General features: G+C 43.8%; 1 protein-coding gene across 4 annotated transcripts in view; it reads left to right on the plus strand.

Moving 5' to 3' along the window:
* Positions 1 to 8,942: 8,942 nt before the first annotated feature.
* The window catches only part of LOC311146197 (far upstream element-binding protein 1-like), a gene marked incomplete at its 3' end in the record, with an annotated part of 37,596 nt that continues 26,362 nt past the window's right edge, over positions 8,943 to 20,176 (plus strand). For 2 of the 4 annotated variants that reach the window (XM_084182701.1, XM_084182700.1), the window contains exons 1-4: positions 8,943 to 9,084; positions 9,699 to 9,801; positions 17,789 to 17,824; positions 19,267 to 19,362. In XM_084182701.1, coding sequence (XP_084038827.1) covers positions 8,995 to 9,084; positions 9,699 to 9,801; positions 17,789 to 17,824; positions 19,267 to 19,362 — 325 coding nt within the window. In that variant the 5' untranslated portion in view covers positions 8,943 to 8,994. The remainder of the gene's footprint in view (positions 9,085 to 9,698; positions 9,802 to 17,788; positions 17,825 to 19,266; positions 19,363 to 20,176) is intronic. The other 2 variants (XM_084182702.1, XM_084182703.1) reach the window with 2 other exon arrangements.

Here is a 20,176-nt window from a genome sequence, read left to right on the forward strand (position 1 = left end):
GTGAGCTTGTGTGGCCTACCACTTTGCGGCTGAGCCGTTGTTGCTCCTAGACGTTTCCACTTCACAATAACAGCACTTACAGTTGACCGGGGCAGCTCTAGCAGGGCAGAAATGTGACGAACTGACTTGTTGAAAAGGTGGCATCCTACGACGGTGCCACGTTGAAAGTCACTGAGCTCTTCAGTAAGGCCATTCTACTGCCAATGTTTGTCTATGGAGATTGCATGGCTGTGTGCTCGATTTGATACACCTGTCAGCAACGGGTGTGGCTGAAATAGCCGAATCCACTAATTTGAAGGGGTGTCCACATACGTATTGTATATATAGTGTATATTAGAGTGAGCTATGTGAAGAATCCAGTATATAAATACATATGTTATAAACTGTAACTAACAAAGTACAGTAGTAGAAATACTAGAATGAGCTATGTTGAGAATACAGTATTTAAATACTCAGTGTAAAACGGGAAGTGGTCCAACGTCTCCAGCATTAACACATAACAGCAGCGTTGATGTTCAACAGCCTAGTTGTTGCAAAATGAAGACGAACAGCATTGATGCTATTGAATGCATTTCAATATTGTCATCAACATTTTTATTAATGAAGAATCATGGATCAGTTTCAGTTCTTGAAAAAAACGTCATAATGAGATAAAAAAAACAGGGATTATTCTGCGGATCAAAAAGGCAGGTTAGGTATTTATTCTATACAGTGGGGGAAAAAAGCATTTAGTCAGCCACCAATTGTGCAAGTTCTCCCACTTAAAAAGATGATAGAGGCCTGTAATTTTCATAATAGGTACACGTCAACTATGACAGACAAATTGAGGGAAAAAAAATCCAGAAAATCACATTGTAGGATTTTTAATGAATTCATTATTTGCAAATTATGGTGGAAAATAAGTATTTGGTCACCTACAAACAAGCAAGATTTTTGGCTCTCACAGACCTGTAACTTCTTCTTTAAGAGGCTCCTCTGTCCTCCACTCGTTACCTGTATTAATGGCACCTGTTTGAACTTGTTGTCAGTATAAAAGACACCTGTCCACAACCTCAAACAGTCACACTCCAAACTCCACTATGGCCAAGACCAAAGAGCTGTCAAAGGACACCAGAAACAAAATTGTAGACCTGCACCAGGCTGGGAAGACTGAATCTGCAATAGGTAAGCAGCTTGGTTTGAATAAATCAACTGTGGGAGTAATTATTAGGAAATGGAAGACATACAAGACCACTGATAATCTCCCTCGATCTGGGGCTCCACGCAAGATCTCACCCCGTGGGGTCAAAATGATCACAAGAACGGTGAGCAAAAATCCCAGAACCACACGGGGGGACCTAGTGAATGACCTGCAGAGAGCTGGGACCAAAGTAACAAAGCCTACCATCAGTAACACACTACGCCGCCAGGGACTCAAATCCTGCAGTGCCAGACGTGTCCCCCTGCTTAAGCCAGTACATTTCCAGGCCCGTCTGAAGTTTGCTAGAGTGCATTTGGATGATCCAGAAGAGGATTGGGAGAATGTCATATGGTCAGATGAAACCAAAATATAACTTTTTGGTAAAAACTCAACTCGTCGTGTTTGGAGGACAAAGAATGCTGAGTTGCATCCAAAGAACACCATACCTACTGTGAAGCATGGGGGTGGAAACATCATGCTTTGGGGCTGTTTTTCTGCAAAGGGACCAGGACGACTGATCCGTGTAAAGGAAAGAATGAATGGGGCCATGTATCGTGAGATTTTGAGTGAAAACCTCCTTTCATCAGCAAGGGCATTGACGATGAAACGTGGCTGGGTCTTTCAGCATGACAATGATCCCAAACACACCGCCCGGGCAACGAAGGAGTGGCTTCGTAAGAAGCATTTCAAGGTCCTGGAGTGGCCTAGCCAGTCTCCAGATCTCAACCCCATAGAAAATCTTTGGAGGGAGTTGAAAGTCTGTGTTGCCCAGCGACAGCCCCAAAACATCACTGCTCTAGAGGATATTTGCACGGAGGAATGAGCCAAAATACCAGCAACAGTGTGTGAAAACCTTGTGAAGACTTACAGAAAACGTTTGACCTGTGTCATTGCCAACAAAGGGTATAAAACAAAGTATTGAGAAACTTTTGTTATTGACCAAATACTTATTTTCCACCATAATTTTGCAAATAAATTCATGAAAAATCCTACAATGTGATTTTCTGGATTTTGTTTTCTCATTTTGTCTGTCATAGTTGACGTGTACCTATGATGAAAATTACAGGCCTCTCTCATCTTTTTAAATGGGAGAACTTGCACAATTGGTGGCTGACTAAATACTTTTTTCCCCCACTGTATGTCCTGGTCTGTTTACTTGATCAGGAAAAAGTCCTGAACCTAATGTATTTATTAGAATTGTATCACTTTAGTCTATAACTGAAATGCCAGGATGTAATTTGTCCATAGCAAGCTCATTTTACAGTATTTCCTTCCTTCAGCTTTCAGTTCAACTTCACCCACAAGTGTTCTTCAGGGGTTCACAGGCATCTATGAGAGGCATGGACTATGAGGATACTACAACTGGATGGGGCCCAGTTCGTACCTAAAACATTCTCCATTCAGGCTCCAAAGGCGTCGATTTCCTCCTTAACTAGATTTATTGCTGAGAAGGCGGGGGGGGGGGGGGGAAATGAGGAAAATATGTGTACTTTCTTTATGAAACCCCATTGTGCACCACCATGCTAAAGTAGCTAATGCCTTGGAATGCTAGTTCCGGATGTTGCGTATCACGTTCAGCCAATCAGGTTGCAGCAGTCTGTTGTTTACCCCTGGCTGAATGCACTGCGCAACATCAGGAAGTAGCATTAGCCACTAGAAGGGTGGTGGAAAATGGTGATTCATAAAGAAACTACGCATTTTTCCCCCATTTCTTCCGCCTTCTACTTAAGGAAGAAATTGGTCTTTGCAGCCTGAGTGGAGAATGTTTTAGGTACGATCCGGTCTACAGGGGACACCAGTGTATTGCTGGCTGCATACAATGTGTTTGGAAGGTAAGATGAAACCATTAACACCAGATCAATATCGCCATCTTTGGGCTGATTACAGATGTAGTCTTTGGTACACATTACAATAATGCCCATCACAAAAAAATACAGTATAAAATGTTAGTTGGATAATAATAACATTGTTGCAAATATGATTCTTTGGATGTCATACTAACTCTGAAATGATGTGTAGTTGTGTACATTGTAACCAGGTCCATGTTCAGTAGCCAAATGATGTCGAACGCCATGAAAAGAGCAGACGTGATTCGTTATTCTATAGGTTCCGATTTCTACTACCAGAACGTTCCAAAACGTTGCGTCCTGCAGCTCACGAGAGGGGAGAGAGAGAAGGTTGGTCTACCTGAACGTTCCAAAACGTTGCGTCCTGCAGCTCACGAGAGGGGAGAGAGAGAAGGTTGGTCTACCGGAACGTTCCAAAACGTTGCGTCCTGCAGCTCACGAGAGGGGAGAGAGAGAAGGTTGGTCTACCGGAACGTTCCAAAACGTTGCGTCCTGCAGCTCACGAGAGGGGAGAGAGAGAAGGTTGGTCTACCGGAACGTTCCAAAACGTTGCGTCCTGCAGCTCACGAGAGGGGAGAGAGAGAAGGTTGGTCTACCGGAACGTTCCAAAACGTTGCGTCCTGCAGCTCACGAGAGGGGAGAGAGAGAAGGTTGGTCTACCGGAACGTTCCAAAACGTTGCGTCCTGCAGCTCACGAGAGGGGAGAGAGAGAAGGTTGGTCTACCGGAACGTTCCAAAACGTTGCGTCCTGCAGCTCACGAGAGGGGAGAGAGAGAAGGTTGGTGGTCCAGAGTGTTCAGACCTTCGTCTCCTGAGTACACAACTTCGTCTCCTCAATACATACCTTCGTCTCCTGAGTACACAATTTCGTCTCCTCAATACATAACTTTGTCTCCTCAATACATACGTTCGTCTCCTCAATAAATACCTTAGTCTCCTCAATACATACCTTCGTGTCCTCAATACATACCTTCGTCTCCTCAATACATACCTTTGTGTCCTGAGTACACAACTTTGTCTCCTCAATACATACCTTTGTGTCCTCAATACATACCTTCGTCTCCTCAATACATACCTTTGTCTCCTCAATACATACCTTTGTCTCCTCAATACATACCTTTGTCTCCTCAATACATACCTTTGTCTCCTCAATACATACCTTCGTCTCCTCAATACATACCTTTGTGTCCTGAGTACACAACTTAGTCTCCTCAATACATACCTTTGTCTCCTCAATAAATACCTTTGTCTCCTTAATACATACCTTCGTCTCCTGAGTACACACCTTTAGGTTTTCTTGCTCTCTTCAGAACCTTGAGGATCTCCAGATGGAGTCGGTCGGCAGTGGTGAGCACCGACCGCCTGTGGCGACTGGTGTGGTAGAGACTTCCAACGTTTGCCCTGAGAATCTGTGCCATTATCTGTGCCAGTCTCCTCTGAACAGTTGATGTTGAGATGTGACTGTTACTTGAACTCTGTGAAGCATTTATTTGGGCTGCAATTTCTGAGGCTGGTAACTCTAATGAACTTATCCTCTGCAGCAGAGGTAACTCTGGGTCTTCCATTCCTGTGGCGGTCCTCATGAGAGACAGTTTCATCATAGTGCTTGATGGTTTTTGCAACTGCATTTGAAGAAACTTTCAAAGTTCTTGAAATGTTCCGTATTGACTGACCTTCATGTCTTAAAGTAGTGATGGACTGTTGTTTCTCTTTGCTTATTTGAGCTGTTCTTGCCATAATATGGACTTAGTCTTTTACCAAATAGGGCTATCTTCTGTATACCCCCCCACTACCTTGTCACAACACAACTGATTGTCTCAAACGCATTAACAAGGAAAGAAATTCCACAAATTAACTTTTAAGGCACACCTGTTAATTGAAATGCATTCCACGTGACTACCGCATGAAGCTGGTTGAGAGAATACCAAGAGTGTGCAAAGCTGTCATCAAGTCAAAGGGTGGCTATTTGAAGAATCTCAAATATAAAATATATTTTCATTTGTTTAACACTTTTTTGGTTACTACATAATAATAATATGCCATTTAGCAGACGCTTTTATCCAAAGCGACTTACAGTCATGCGTGCATACATTTTTGTGTATGGGTGGTCCCTGGGATCGAACCCACTACCTTGGCGTTACAAGCACCGTGCTCTACCAGCTGAGCTACAGAGAACCACATGATTCCATATGTGTTATTTCATGCTTTTGATGTCTTCACTATTATTCTACAAAGTAGAAAATAGTTAAAATTAAGAAAAACCCTTGAATGACCTGGCCTGCTGGTCCCCCTACCCGCTCAGCCCAGTCAAAACTGTTACCTACGGAGCTGTGAGGGGAACGGCACCTCCGTACCTTCAGGCTCTGATCAGTCCCTACACCCAAACGAGGGCATTGCGTTCATCCACCTCTGGCCTGCTGGCCCCCCTACCTCTGCGGAAGCACAGTTCCCGCTCAGCCCAGTCAAAACTGTTCGCTGCTCTGGCACCCCAATGGTGGAACAAGCTCCTTCACGACGCCAGGACAGCGGAGTCACTCACCACCTTCCGGAGGCATTTGAAACCCCACCTCTTTAAGGAATACCTGGGATAGGATAAAGTAATCATTCTATCCCCCCTTACCCCACCCCCCAAAAAATTAAAAAATATATAAAAAATAAATAATAACATATTGTAAAGTGGTTATCCCACTGGCTATAAGGTGAATGCACCAATTTGTAAGTCGCTCTGGATAAGAGTGTCTGCTAAATGACGTAAATGTAATGAGTAGGTGTTCTAAAACTTTTGACCGGTAGTGTATATGTGTACGGTACCTGTGAGATATTGGGGGCATTCTGGGATGTGCTTTTGTATGTTATTGCTGTAACAGCGAGTTAGCTAGCATGCTTTAATTGTAATGGTCACATTAGCTCCCTGCTAATTCAGTTATTTCAATGCTTACAGACAAATCACGAATCTACAGCCATCAACATACTGTTGTCCTGCACATCTGATGTGCTTCCTTGTGTCTATCGTCAGAATAAACACCAATCAACTGGCTGGACAATCCTTTCTTTAAAAACACAATGCAAGAAAGTTACGAAGAACGTTTACATCTGTTACACTGGTACTGATAGCAGTCTGTTAGCTGGATATCTGTTACACTGGTACTGATAGCAGTCTGTTAGCTGGATATCTGTTACACTGGTACTGATAGCAGTCTGTTAGCTGGATATCTGTTACACTGGTACTGATAGCAGTCTGTTAGCTGGATATCTGTTACACTGGTACTGATAGCAGTCTGTTAGCTGGATATCTGTTACACATGCAGCCTTTTGGCCACTAGAAGCCATTATCATGCTAACATGGTAGTAAAAGAGGGGCATGGTTCTAAAGACAACCATTGATATTAAAGACAATGTGAAGGGAGGCTGAGTAGTTGAGGCCAAATGGTTGGTCAGTAGGAAAGCGGGTCAAATAATTGAAAATGTATCAGTGACACTGAGGTTTGAGAAGTTTTGCCGGGAAAAGTACATATAGGATTCCTTAGTTTCAGTGTTAGATAATTTGTCCCTTTTGCACTGCAGTGTTTTAAATCCCAAAGAATGGGACATGTAGCTGCTCAGTGTAAAGGAAAGAAAAGATGTGCCAAGTTTGGAGGGGAACATGATTACAGTGAATGTGGAAGCAATGTGAAGGTTAAGTGCTGTAATTGTGGGGGTGAACACAGCGCAGCGTTTGGTGGATGCCAGGTACAGAGAGAGGCTAGAGAGTCTCAGAGATATAAAAATCAGTCATGATGTATCGAATGCAGAGGCGGTAAGACATTGTTGGAACTACAGTGCGGACTGATGAAGCTTACATGGATGTTCCTGTAGTAAGTGGACCTGCTGTCGGGGCTGGTGCTTCTGCTGGTCCTGGTATGGTTTCGAGACCTGTTCAGAAATCTTCATGCTCACGAATGTGCAGTGTCAAAGGAAACTTTGATAATGAAGTTGATAGCTTTTATTGGTAAGGTTATCAATACGACTCTGGTTGTGGAAAGCAGAAATGCCAGGTTGAAGGTTATTGTGGAGACGGCAAAATATATATTGGGGGTAACAGACGTTACTGTCGAAATGGTTGTTGACATGCTGAATAATCCTAAGGGTGGAGTGTTTCAACATGAAGTTGAATTGGGTAGGGGGGGTTGGGAATATTTTTGGGGGGGAGGGTGTGGTAGAAGTTTGTAGGGATTTAAGTGGTCCTCTGTAGCTCAGCTGGTAGAGCACGGAGCTTGTAACGCCAGGGTAGTGGGTTCGATCCCCGGGACCACCCATACACAAAAATGTATGCACGCATGACTGTAAGTCGCTTTGGATAAAAGCGTCTGCTAAATGGCATGTTTATTTTTATGATTGGACAGATCATGATTGATCGTATATTCCAGCACAGTAAGTGGCCGCATGCACTTTAAACGTTTGTTTGCGGACCGCCTTGATATCATAGCAGCAGCAGCAGAAGAAGAAGAATTCCGCCTCCTTCTTTGATGGACTCATGACAGAGCCAGTTCGCAGCACGCACACAGCGCCAGCAAATATGGGTATTACTCAACCAAGACCACAGCCTGTCGTTTCCAATGGGAACAAATGAGTCATAGTGGGCAGAGCCAAGCAAGGAGGTGGGCAGAACAAGCAAGGAGGTGGGCGGAGCCAAGCAAGGAGGTGGGCAGAACAAGCAAGGAGGTGGGCGGAGCCAAGCAAGGAGGTGGGCAGAGCCAACCAAGGAGGTGGGCGGAGCCAAGCAAGGAGGTGGGCAGAGCCAACCAAGGAGGTGGGCAGAGCCAACCAAGGAGGTGGGCAGAACAAGCAAGGAGGTGGGCAGAACAAGCAAGGAGGTGGGCGGAGCCAAGCAAGGAGGTGGACAGAGCCAACCAAGGAGGTGGGCGGAGCCAAGCAAGGAGATGGGCGGAGCCAAGCAAGGAGATGGGCGGAGCCAAGCAAGGAGGTGGGCAGAACAAGCAATGAGGTGGGCGGAGCCAAGCAAGGAGGTGGGCAGAACAAGCAAGGAGGTGGGCGGAACAAGCAAGGAGATGGGCGGAGCCAAGCAAGGAGGTGGGCAGAACAAGCAAGGAGGTGGGCGGAGCCAAGCAAGGAGGTGGGCAGAACAAGCAAGGAGGTGGGCGGAGCCAAGCAAGGAGGTGGGCAGAGCCAACCAAGGAGGTGGGCGGAGCCAAGCAAGGAGGTGGGCAGAGCCAACCAAGGAGGTGGGCAGAGCCAACCAAGGAGGTGGGCAGAACAAGCAAGGAGGTGGGCAGAACAAGCAAGGAGGTGGGCGGAGCCAAGCAAGGAGGTGGACAGAGCCAACCAAGGAGGTGGGCGGAGCCAAGCAAGGAGATGGGCGGAGCCAAGCAAGGAGATGGGCGGAGCCAAGCAAGGAGGTGGGCAGAACAAGCAATGAGGTGGGCGGAGCCAAGCAAGGAGGTGGGCAGAACAAGCAAGGAGGTGGGCGGAGCCAAGCAAGGAGGTGGGCAGAGCCAACCAAGGAGGTGGGCGCAGCCAAGCACAAGTTAGTGAGATCCTATTGGCCCGTTTTAGCATTCCGTTAGGGAACGCCTCCTCTGTGAAGTGCGCGTGTGCAGTAACACAATTCGCATTTGCGCTCCTTCTAAACAACGCGATTTTTTTTTAAACGTTTGCAAAGGGTAAAGTCTACAAAACTTAGTCCACTCTATTCATAACATATTCTAGTTTTGGGAACAGAAAGCTGTCTTGAGATCAAATGTTCTATCGATGAAAAACTTGCAGGATGTTGGCCAAAATCCATCTTCTCCCACCGCCGGCCAATGGGCTTCCTCTCACTACCATATTTGGGAGCGTAAACGCCAAGCGGATGCTTCACATTTTTACATCCGGTGAAATATCTGTGTCATTGTTCTGCATGTGGTGCCAGGATCATTTTCAATGAGAACGGCCATTTTCTCTCTCCGGACTTGAGAATTTGCGACAGATATGGCTGACTATTCAAACGTGGCTCCACCGTCGGGAAATGGCGCAGGAATGAACGACGCTTTTAAAGACGCCCTTCAGCGAGCTAGACAGGTAAGATAAATAATATAACATCGCTAGCTAAAGGCGTTGAAATTGATAGTCGTGAAGCCCAAACCTCCAGCTCGGGAACTTGCCAACGAGCCGATTTGCGGCCTTCGGAAGTTGGGTGTCCGACAAAGCCAAAGGAATGTAGCTTACTTGGTTTCTAGTCAGCTAATTAACCAGGTATTGTTAACTAATTTAGCTATCTGGTTCAACGTGTTTTCGGTCGTCGTGGGATTGATCAACTACCTACATGTTGATTGCATTTTCAATAATGGGGTTGTAGTTAACAAAACTCTAACCAAGTTAGCGTTAGCCAGCCTACGCTAACCATATGGCCTTTTTAAAGTCCCAATTGTATTGTTCAAAAATGCTGTTGCATTCTGGAGTGTGATTGTGTAAAATGAACCAAAAACGCACCCCATGCCCTCTTAACTCTGCGTAGTTAGCTAAATTACGCGGCGCTAACTAACTAGTTTCTACAGTATATGCAAGTTTCGGCTAACCTAAATTGAAAACCCACTGAAAAAGACTTAGCTAGTAAACTACGGAAGTTGTGGTGTTGTCGAGGAGCGTAGCTCAACGTTTAGATTTCGCTGGAACTGAGTACTTTTGTGTTTCAGATCGCGGCAAAGATTGGAGGGGACGGCGTACCCTCCGCGCCCTCAGGCAGTGAGTTTGGCTATGGAGGCCAGAAGCGACCCCTTGAAGATGCCGGTGAGTACGGTAGGCGACCCCCTTTCATACCTTAATATCTTCATTGATCCATCACTTGCCTGTCTGATCCCCCAAACCTGGACTCAGATATGTTTGTTCTTTTGCCTACTCCCTTGTCAAGCCAGTACGGGTGTAACAGTACACCAAACCCATGGTTCGGTATGTATTGTTGTTTTGGGGTCGTGGTTCGTTTTCGGTGCAGCTGGAAAACGTTGTTTAAGAAAATACAAAGTGTTGGTAGCTATTCCTTTTTCCATATGAGTCATATAATGCCTGATGAGAACACTATTCCTGGAAGACAGAGGCAATGTATGAATGTCTAAACACATAGCGTTGTGCCAGTAACCGAAAGGTCGCTGGTTCTAATCCCTGAGCTGAGTAGGCGAAAGATCTGTCTGTGCCCTTGGATAAGAGCGTCTGCTAAATGACTAAAATGTAAATGTAAATGCACAAGGGTCACTGCAAACATGACAGGATCATGAAACATGACAATTAACAAAACACTAAGATACTGATACATGAAGAGGGCACGACAAAGCCTATTCCCTCTCAGGAGACTGAAAAGATTTGGCATAGGTCCTCAGATCCTCAAAAAGTTATACAGCTGCACCACCGAGAGCATCCTGACTGGTTGCATCACCGCCTGGTGTGGCAACTGCTTGGCGTCCGACCGCAAGGCACTACAGAGAGTAGTGCGTACGGCCCAGTACATTACTGGGGCCAAGCTTCCTGCCATCCAGGACCTCTATACCAGGCGGTGTCAGAGGAAGGCCCTCAAAATTGTCAAAGACTCCAGCCGCCCTAGTCATAGACTGTTCTCTCTGCTACCGCACGGCAAGCGGTACCGGAGTGCCAAGTCTAGGTCCAAAAGACTTATCAACAGCTTCTACCCCCAAGCCATAAGACTCCTGAAGAGCTAATCATGGCTACCCGGACTATTTGCACTGCCCCCCACCCCATCTTTTTACGCTGCTGCTACTCTGTTAAGTATTTATGCATAGTCACTTTAACTCTACCACATGTACATCCCATATTTTTTATGTATTTTATTTTACCTTTATTTTACTAGGCAAGTCAGTTAAGAACAAATTCATATTTACAATGACGGCCTACACCGGACAACGCTGGGCCAATTGTGTGCCGCCCTATGGGACTCCCAATCACGGGCCGGTTGTGATACAGCCTGGAATTGAACCAGGGGGTCTGTAGTGACGCCTCAAGCACTGAGTTGCAGTGCCTTAGACCGCTGCGCCACTCGATGAGTCTAAATCGTTTTTCTGGCTCATTTATTTTATTTTGTGTGCATGGTCCGACATTAACGATGGCCTGCCGGGGCCAGTAAAAACATTTCTAGCCAGTGGATCTCATCAGCGCATTTTTTGCCGTAGAAGACTACCTTTTTAAAAATGTAATGATATTTGTATTTGAGCAATATGATTTGCCGTTCATTCAAGCACCACCATGCTCCCGCGAGTCATTTCTTGAGCAGTACGTGAGTTGATGCCTTCACACAGCACATGCAAGCTGTCCAGAGGAAAAAGAAGCACCCATCAATCTACTCACTGAGCTTATTTCTTTTTTTGGGGGGGAAAGGGATTTACAAAAGTAAACCTTAAATATAATATGCCATTTAGCAGACGCTTTTATCCAAAGCGACTTACAGTCATGCGTGCATAATTTTTTTTTTTGTGTATGGGTGGTCCCGGGGTTCGAACCAACTACCTTGGCGTTACAAGCGCCATGCTCTACCAGCTGAGCTACAGCGGACCACAAATAGTGAACACACTAGCAATATGCTGGCAACTGTTGATAGTATGCACAAAGAAAGTAAAATAAATAAAATAAAAACACACCTAGCATGGGTCTTGATTAGCCTACTGTAGCCATGTATATCTCTTCTGGAAAGTTTGTCTTAAAGGGGACGTCTTATTTTCAAATCGAATCAAAATGACATATTTTTGAAGGGGGGGGGGGGAAATGAATGCAATTAATACAATGCATTTCTAAAGAATAGAATGACTTGGATTGCTGAATTATATTACACTGCTTTTTAATACATATAATAATAACCATACGTAGCCTATTTAATAGCTGAATATAGAGAGCAAGCCAACCTGTAGTCCCTGCATCACACCAATGCATTTAAGAACTACACCGTGTTCGGGCCACTAGATGTTTACCCAACCGGGCCAGTGAGGAAAAAAATTACCGTTGGTCCAGTGTTTCCTCTGGAAAATTGTGTAGCAGTGGGGGGGTGGAAGGTCGCGGAGGGGAAAGGTCGCGGAGGGGGGTTGGCGGTGATCTCTCCTATAGTTCTTATGTAGAAGGACTGAGGAGCTCAGTTCTGGAGACTTTTTAAAAGGACATTCTACTCCAAAATGAATTAAAAATAAGTATGCTGACACCATCTAAAATAGAATTTCCTCCTCCCAGATATTAGCCCATTTAACACATTGGTAAAAAACGATTTTAACATATTGGGCCATATACATTATATAGCCTATGCATGGTCCATATTATCAGGTATGCTATTAGCAAGAAACATTATCATTGGCATAATAATCATTAAATCATTTTATTTTCTTATGGGTGGTTCACTATCTCTTATGTATTCTCGAAATAAGCTTTGTACAATTTAAGGGTTAAATACACTGCATTTCAAACAGTCAGCAATCTAATTCAGGGCTTGTGAAGTGATAGCTAAGTAAAATAGAACCCTTCCACAACCATAAGACCCACTAATAATTTAATTAATTTATCAAAATAGTTCAGGCTGCTTTTTTGCAATAAAAATGCTATTTTTGTAACATTTAACCTGAACCATGCATGCATAATGCACATTCACTAATAATGACTAACTTCTTTGCATTATAGAAAATGAGCACAGGTCTTAACACTCTGGACCCAGGCACAAGCCCTCGTGCTAGTGAGGAGCCAGATAATACAAGCCCTCATGCTAGTGAGGAGCCAGATAATACAAGCCCTCATGCTAGTGAGGAGCCAGATAATACAAGCCCTCATGCTAGTGAGGAGCCAGATAATGCAAGCCCTCATGCTAGTGAGTAGCCAGATAATACAAGCCCTCGTGCTAGTGAGGAGCCAGATAATACAAGCCCTCGTGCTAGTGAGTAGCCAGATAATACAAGCCCTCATGCTAGTGAGGAGCCAGATAATACAAGCCCTCATGCTAGTGAGGAGCCAGATAATACAAGCCCTCATGCTAGTGAGGAGCCAGATAATACAAGCCCTCATGCTAGTGAGGAGCCAGATAATACAAGCCCTCATGCTAGTCAGTAGCCAGATAATCGTTATATTTAAAGTTTAGCCAACTTGGATCTATTTGCAGTTGAATTATGAACACACCCTTCTGTCCGTCTCCAACTGTTTGAACAGCGTGCTAGCCTGTCCACTTTGTTCAGATGTTGAAATCAACTGGCCTACCTTCTCAGAATGAGAATAAGTTGGCAAATTCCTTAATTGTTTTATGCTTATTGAACATTTATAAAAATGGGGCGGCAGGTAGCTTAGTGGTTAAGAGCGTTGTGCCAGTAACCGAAAGGTCTGTTGATGTGCCCTTGAGCAAGGCATTTAACCCTAATTGCTCCTGTAAGTCGCTCTGGATAAGAGCGTCTGCTAAATGACTAAAAATAAATAGACTAGACGGCTAGTATAACGGTCTTTGTCTAAAATGCTGCTTGTGGTACCCAATTGCCACGTGCTACAAACTGAGCATACGTTTTCTAGAACCTCTGTGTAGTTGAGAGAAAGGGGTTAAAGGTTACCTCCTCACAGTGAAATGTCTCCATGTCTTTTGGGAAGGTGCACAGAATGGAGCGAAGGAGACGACAGGAGAGCAAGCGGACAAACTTGATTCTTGTGATGCGTGCATTTGCAATATCGCACTAAAACGTACATTTGTTTTAATCAAATTAATTTGAAGCGTCTCCCAGCCCTAATGACCAGTGTTGTAGTACTCGATAGGAATATTTTCCCGAAAACTCTACCAAGTTTCAATACCGGGAATAATTCATATTCATCCCGGGAAATACAGCAAAAAATCTGATGTGACCATTTTAAAACCACGATATGGTCACTATGCCAGGGTTCTCCCCAAATAAGATTGTAGCTACAGCTTGCCACTGTCAAGATTTCGCAGCACGTTAAACTGATATTTAGTCATGATAGATTCACTTTGATCACCAATGACATTGTTGTGAATAGCGAAACGGGCTGTTCATAAATTCAGAGCGTTATCATGTTCCTCCATTAATTCGTTTCAGCAGTAGGCCTGGTATTAGGTTTATAGCCTTGTCCAATAATACCGAAGTCAAATGACAAGTAGCTAAACCTTGATGACCTCCAACGAATTACAGAATATCTCTTATTTAGTCAAATCGAGTTGTTGATTTATAGGCCTGCAGATCAGCTCATGAATAACGAGGAGATGAAGAGAATTGTTGAAATATCAAGGTCTCTTAACGGGGGACCAACTCTGTTACATTTTCAATAATATCCACATCTGCTCTCATACGGTTTGTTGATCACACATTCTCTACCTAAGCTCTATATAGGCAGCATTAAGAGATTGTGCAGGGAAGCGGGATAAATGTTAGTGGTATTTTCACATGCATAGGCGAGTCGTGCTTTGATAATGTAACCTATGAATTATAAAGTTAAGAATATAATTTTTCTGACTCTTAAGATTCTGCCCAGGCTTTCAACAACATTATCTTTCCCTGCATTTAACCTCTGCCCAGGCTTTCAACAACATTATCTTTCCCTGCAGTTAACCTCTGCCCAGGCTTTCAACAACATTATCTTTCCCTGCAGTTAACCTCTGCCCAGGCTTTCAACAACATTATCTTTCCCTGCAGTTAACCTCTGCCCAGGCTTTCAACAACATTATCTTTCGTCACGATTCATCCAGTTATAGCATGCCGCGGTCATTGTCGAAATTCGCCGACATCAACCCCATTACTAGCCTGTTCAACCTCTCTTTAGTAACGTCTGAGATCCCCAGAGATAGATTGGAATGCTGCCGCGGTCATCCCCCTCTTCAAAGGGGGTGACACTCTAGATCCAAACTGTTACAGACCTATATCCATCCTGCCCTGCCTTTTCGAAAGTATTTGAAAGCCAAGTTAACAAACCGATCACCGTACATTTCGAATCACACCGTACTTTCTCCGCTATGCAATCCGGTTTCCGAGCTGGTCATGGGTGCACCTCAGCCACACTCAAGGTCCTAAACGATATTATAACCGCGATCGATAATAGACAGTACTGTGCAGCCGTCTTCATCGACCTGGCCAAGGCTTTCGACTCTGTCAACCACCGCATTCTTATTGGCAGACTAAATAGCCTTGGTTTCTCAAATGACTGCCTCGCCTGGTTCACCATCTACTTCTCAGATAGAGTTCAGTGTGTCAAATCGGAGGGCCTGTTGTCTGGACCTATGGCAGTCTCTATGGGGGTGCCACAGGGTTCAATTCTTGGGCCGACTCTTTTCTCCGTGTATATCAATGATGTCGTTCTTGCTGTTGGTGACTCTCAGATCCACCTCTACGCAGACGACACCATTTTGTATACATCTGGCCCTTCATTGGACACTGTGTTAACAAACCTCCAAACGTGCTTCAATGCAATACAACAATCCTTCCGTAGCCTCCAACTGCTCTTAAACACTAGTAAAACTAAATGCATGCTCTTCAATCGAACGCTGCTGGCACCCGCCCACCTGACTAGAATCACTACTCTCGACGGGTCTGACCTAGAGTATGTGGACAACTACAAATACCTAGGTGTCTGGTTAGACCGTAAACTCTCCTTCCAGACTCCCATTAAGTATCTCCAATCCAAAGTTATATCTAGAATCAGCTTCCTATTTCGAAACAAAGCCTCCTTCACTCATGCTGCCAAACATGCCCTCGTAAAACTGACTATCCTACCGATCCTTGACTTCGGCGATGTCATTTACAAAATAGCCTCCAACACTCAGCAAATTGGATGTAGTCTATCACAGTGCCATCCGTTTTGTCACCAAAGCCCCATACACTACCCACCACTGTGACCTGTACGCTCTTGTTGGCTGGTCCTCACTACATGTTCGTCGTCAAACCCACTGGCTCCAGGCCATCTATAAATCACTGCTAGGCAAATCCCCGCCTTATCTTAGCTCATTGGTCACCATAGCAGCACCCACCCGTAGTCTGCGCTCCAGCAGGTATATCTCACTGGTCATTCCCAAAGCCAACACCTCCTTTGGCCGCCATTCCTTCCAGTTCTCTGCTGCCAATGACTGGAACGAATTGCAAAAATCTCTGAAGCTGGAGACTCTTTTCTCCCTCACTAACTTTAAGCATCAGTTGTCAGAGCACCTTACCGATCACTGCACCTGTACACAGCCCATCTGTAATTAGCCCACCCAACTACCTCATCCCCATATTATTTATTTTGCTCATTTGCACCCCAGTATCTCTATTTGCACTTCATCTTCTGCACATCTATCATTCCAGTGTTAATACTAAATTGTAATTATTTTGCACTATGGCCTATTTATTGCCTTACCTCCATAACTTGCTACATTTGCACACACTGTATATATATTTTCTGTTGTATTTTTTAACTTTATGTTTTGTTTTACCCCATATGTAACTCTGTGTTGTTGTTTTTATCGCACTGCTTTGCTTTATCTTGGCCAGGTCGCAGTTGTAAATGAGAACTTGTTCTCAACTGGCTTACCTGGTTAAATAAAGGTTAAATAAAAAATAAATAAATACATTTCGCGATACAGCCCACCGGTGATTTTAGCAAAAAAATGTTTTGTTAATTTTGTTTGGGTGCTGCATCATATAGCACAATGTTTTCTGGGTAATTAATCATGATAGGACAATGGTTATGGCCCAACCCTATGCTAAACTGCACACGCCTGTATTGTATGGAGAAACACTGGTGTTGCTATCTACCTCTTGGACCAGTCTGAACACTACAACCCATCGGGAAGCGATGAGCTCTCCTTTCTCAGGCCCTTTTGTGGTGTTGGAGGCTATTTTGTGGTCCTCTGTAGCTCAATTGGTAGAGCACAGCGCTTGTAACGCCAGGGTAGTGGGTTCGATCCCCGGGACCACCCATACGTAAAAATTTATGCGCACATGACTTAGTCGCTTTGGATAAAAGCGTCTGCTAAATGGCATATTATTATTATTAATTTTGATAAATAACCATTAGGCACTTAGGTCAACTGAATTGTTTAAACATCACACCAGTTGTGGTACTGTATTGTGTTATAGAATAAGGCATTGTGTATAGTATGAGATGGCATATATACAGTATGATATAGCCTGGTTAGAGTGTGCTTGGTACAGTTAAATGATTTCCTGACAGTTTTTTTTTAGTTTTTTACTTTTTGTTCAATGCTGTTTATAGACTTGGCACAACATGCTTGACTTGGTTTAGTTCCACATTCCTTTTAGGTAGGATAAAATCCCTTGTGTCGTGTATTCAGATATGTCCCATTTTTCTACAGCAATGGTCTGTTTTAATTCTCTGTCTTGAAAGCTTTGCATTTAGCAGGGGGATTGTAGCCTACGCCATAAACCGTGATCCCTTGCTTTTGTCATTTTTTAAAATGGATTTTATAAATACAGTAGTTACTAAGGCATGTGTTTCTGGAAAATACTATGTCTGTGCCATGTTGCACAGGTATTGATGTAATGTCACAAGGCAACCCCCATGGCCCTTCCCAGCTCTGACGACGCTTGGCAGGGCAGTGACTGTCTGCATGACTTAATGGGATGTAGCTCAGTTGGTAGAGCATGGCGTTTGCAACGGCAGGGTTGTGGGTTCGATTCCCACGGGGGGGCCAGTATGGAAAAAAAAAAAAATATATATATTTTTTCTATGTACTCACTAACTTTAAGTCGCTCTGGATACGAGCGTCTGCTAAATGACTAAACATTTAAAAAATGTTAACGACAGTCTCCTCTTCTGCTTACAGACCAACCAGAGACCAAGAAGGTGGCACCCAATGACTGTGAGTATCTCTTGGGCCTGGGAATTGCCAGGGACCTCACGGTACAATATTATCACCATACTTAGGTGCCGATACGACATTATTGCGATTCTCACAATTCTATATGCATTACATTTTACGTTTTCGTCATTTAGCAGACGCTCTTATCCAGAGCGACTTATGTGAACATATTGTTCACCGTATGTCTGCTGCAGCGTGACAAGAGACATGAGAAAACAAGCTTTGATCAGTCATGGAGCTAAAAGTGCTGAGAACAAAATGGCTTCCTATTTTTTTGGTAAAAAGATAAAACAGCCCCGTGTAGCTCAGTTGGTAGAGCATGGCGCTTTGCAACGCCAGGGTTGTGGGTTCGATTCCCACGAGGGGGCCTGTATATATAAAAAAAAATATATAAAAAAATGTATGCACTCAACTGTAAGTCGCTCTAGATAAGAGCGTCTGCTAAATGACGTAAATGTAAGCTATGAAGGAAAAATACTAGAGTTCTGGTGCAGCAAACTAGCGTCAAAATAATATTGAGATTGTCAACGATACAATATATTGCCAAAAATAATATCCTGATATGGAACTATCGATTTTCTCCCCCTTCACTAGTATCTCTGGCTCACTGTTAAAGGACATGCATAGGTCCTCCTGTCTAGAAAAACCCCATAAGGACCTGTGGCTATATGGTTAAAGGAACAATTCACTCAAACTCTTTTGGTATTTTTGTTGGTACAGTCCCAGAATGTTTTGCATGTCAAGTTTAAGATATAGGTCTTCAACTTGACAACCTGTGGCACTTTGTAGGTCGTTTGACCAGGGCCACAAGGTCAAAGGTTGTAGTCTAAAGTAGTGCCCTATATAGTAGTTATGTGGGAAAGAAACTGATTTAGTTACATATCGCAATATTATTTTGGACAATATTATATGGATTCTTTTGACTCAAGTATCAATTTGAAAAAAGATACAAATTGGTAGGTAACGTTAGCTAGTGCTAGTCGTCTGTACCTGCGTCAAAACTCAGGTATTTTCCATCCTATAGTTTGTTCTCCATCTTTTTTTTTTTTTTTTCGTGAGCACTTATTTCCATGATTGATCAAAACTAGTTTTGTCATGGCTCTCTCTTGTCCCTCTTCAGCAGACATATGGTGAGCAAGATGTTAGGAACATTAAATCACAATAAAATCACAGTATGGAATCGCAATACATATAGAATCATGAGAATCGCAATACATATCGTATCGGCACCTAAGTACCGTGATAATATCGTATCGTGAGGTCCCTGGCAATTCCCACCCCTCCTATGTAGTGAATTAGGGTGCCAATTGGTACACCTGGACAGGACCCTATTATCTGCTTAGGTTTAGCCTCCATCAGTTCTGGTTATTTTACCAACATCAGGGGGTTTCTTCATCAGTGGTCCTCTTGTATCTGATTCGTCTTTGGTTTCCTCATTGCAGCGTTCTCAGCAGCGATGGGTATGGGAGGAATGGGAGGGGGTGGTCCTCGATCGTCTTCAGAGGAGTTCAAGGTCCCTGACGGAATGGTTGGATTCAGTAAGTACACACACACACGGATACACACACACACACACACTAGAGCCCTGCATGAATTTCTTGCCCGAGCCCTACCCTGGCCCTCTACGTTTAGGCCCTACCCTGGCCCTCTACGTTTAGGCCCTACCCTGGCCCTCTACGTTCAGGCCCTACCCTGGCCTGATTTCTTCTGCCAAATGTAAGGCCCTGCCCGAAACCAGATACTGTAATTTGCTCCATTAGTAAGTCTAATAGCTGCTCCACTCAGTGCAGGATCCAATGGCTCTGCTTGGGCTGCTCTGTTCATTGACCTGACATGAGAGCGGTTGGCTCTTAGCTACTTTTCGTCATTATAAACTCCCACAAAACTCCAGGAACATTACTTTCTGTGAAATCTCTCCTGTCTTATATTTGACCTACCCGGCCCTAACCCAATACTGTCATGGCAACAGCTCTAACATACCACACAGCGTGCAGATGGGGGTTGGTTATAATAATAATAATAGATGGGGGTTGGTTATAATAATAATAATAGATGGGGGTTGGTTATAATAATAATAATAGATGGGGTTGGTAATAATAATAATAATAGATGGGGGTTGGTAATAATAATAATAATAGATGGGGGTTGGTAATAATAATAATAATAGATGGGGGTTGGTAATAATAATAATAATAGATGGGGGTTGGTAATAATAATAATAATAGATGGGGGTTGGTTATAATAATAATAATAGATGGGGGTTGGTTATAATAATAATAATAGATGGGGGTTGGTTATAATAATAATAATAGATGGGGGTTGGTTATAATAATAATAATAGATGGGGGTTGG

The sequence above is a fragment of the Coregonus lavaretus genome (genome assembly GCF_964263955.1).
Source record: "Coregonus lavaretus genome assembly, chromosome: 19".
Lineage (NCBI taxonomy): Eukaryota > Metazoa > Chordata > Actinopteri > Salmoniformes > Salmonidae > Coregonus > Coregonus lavaretus.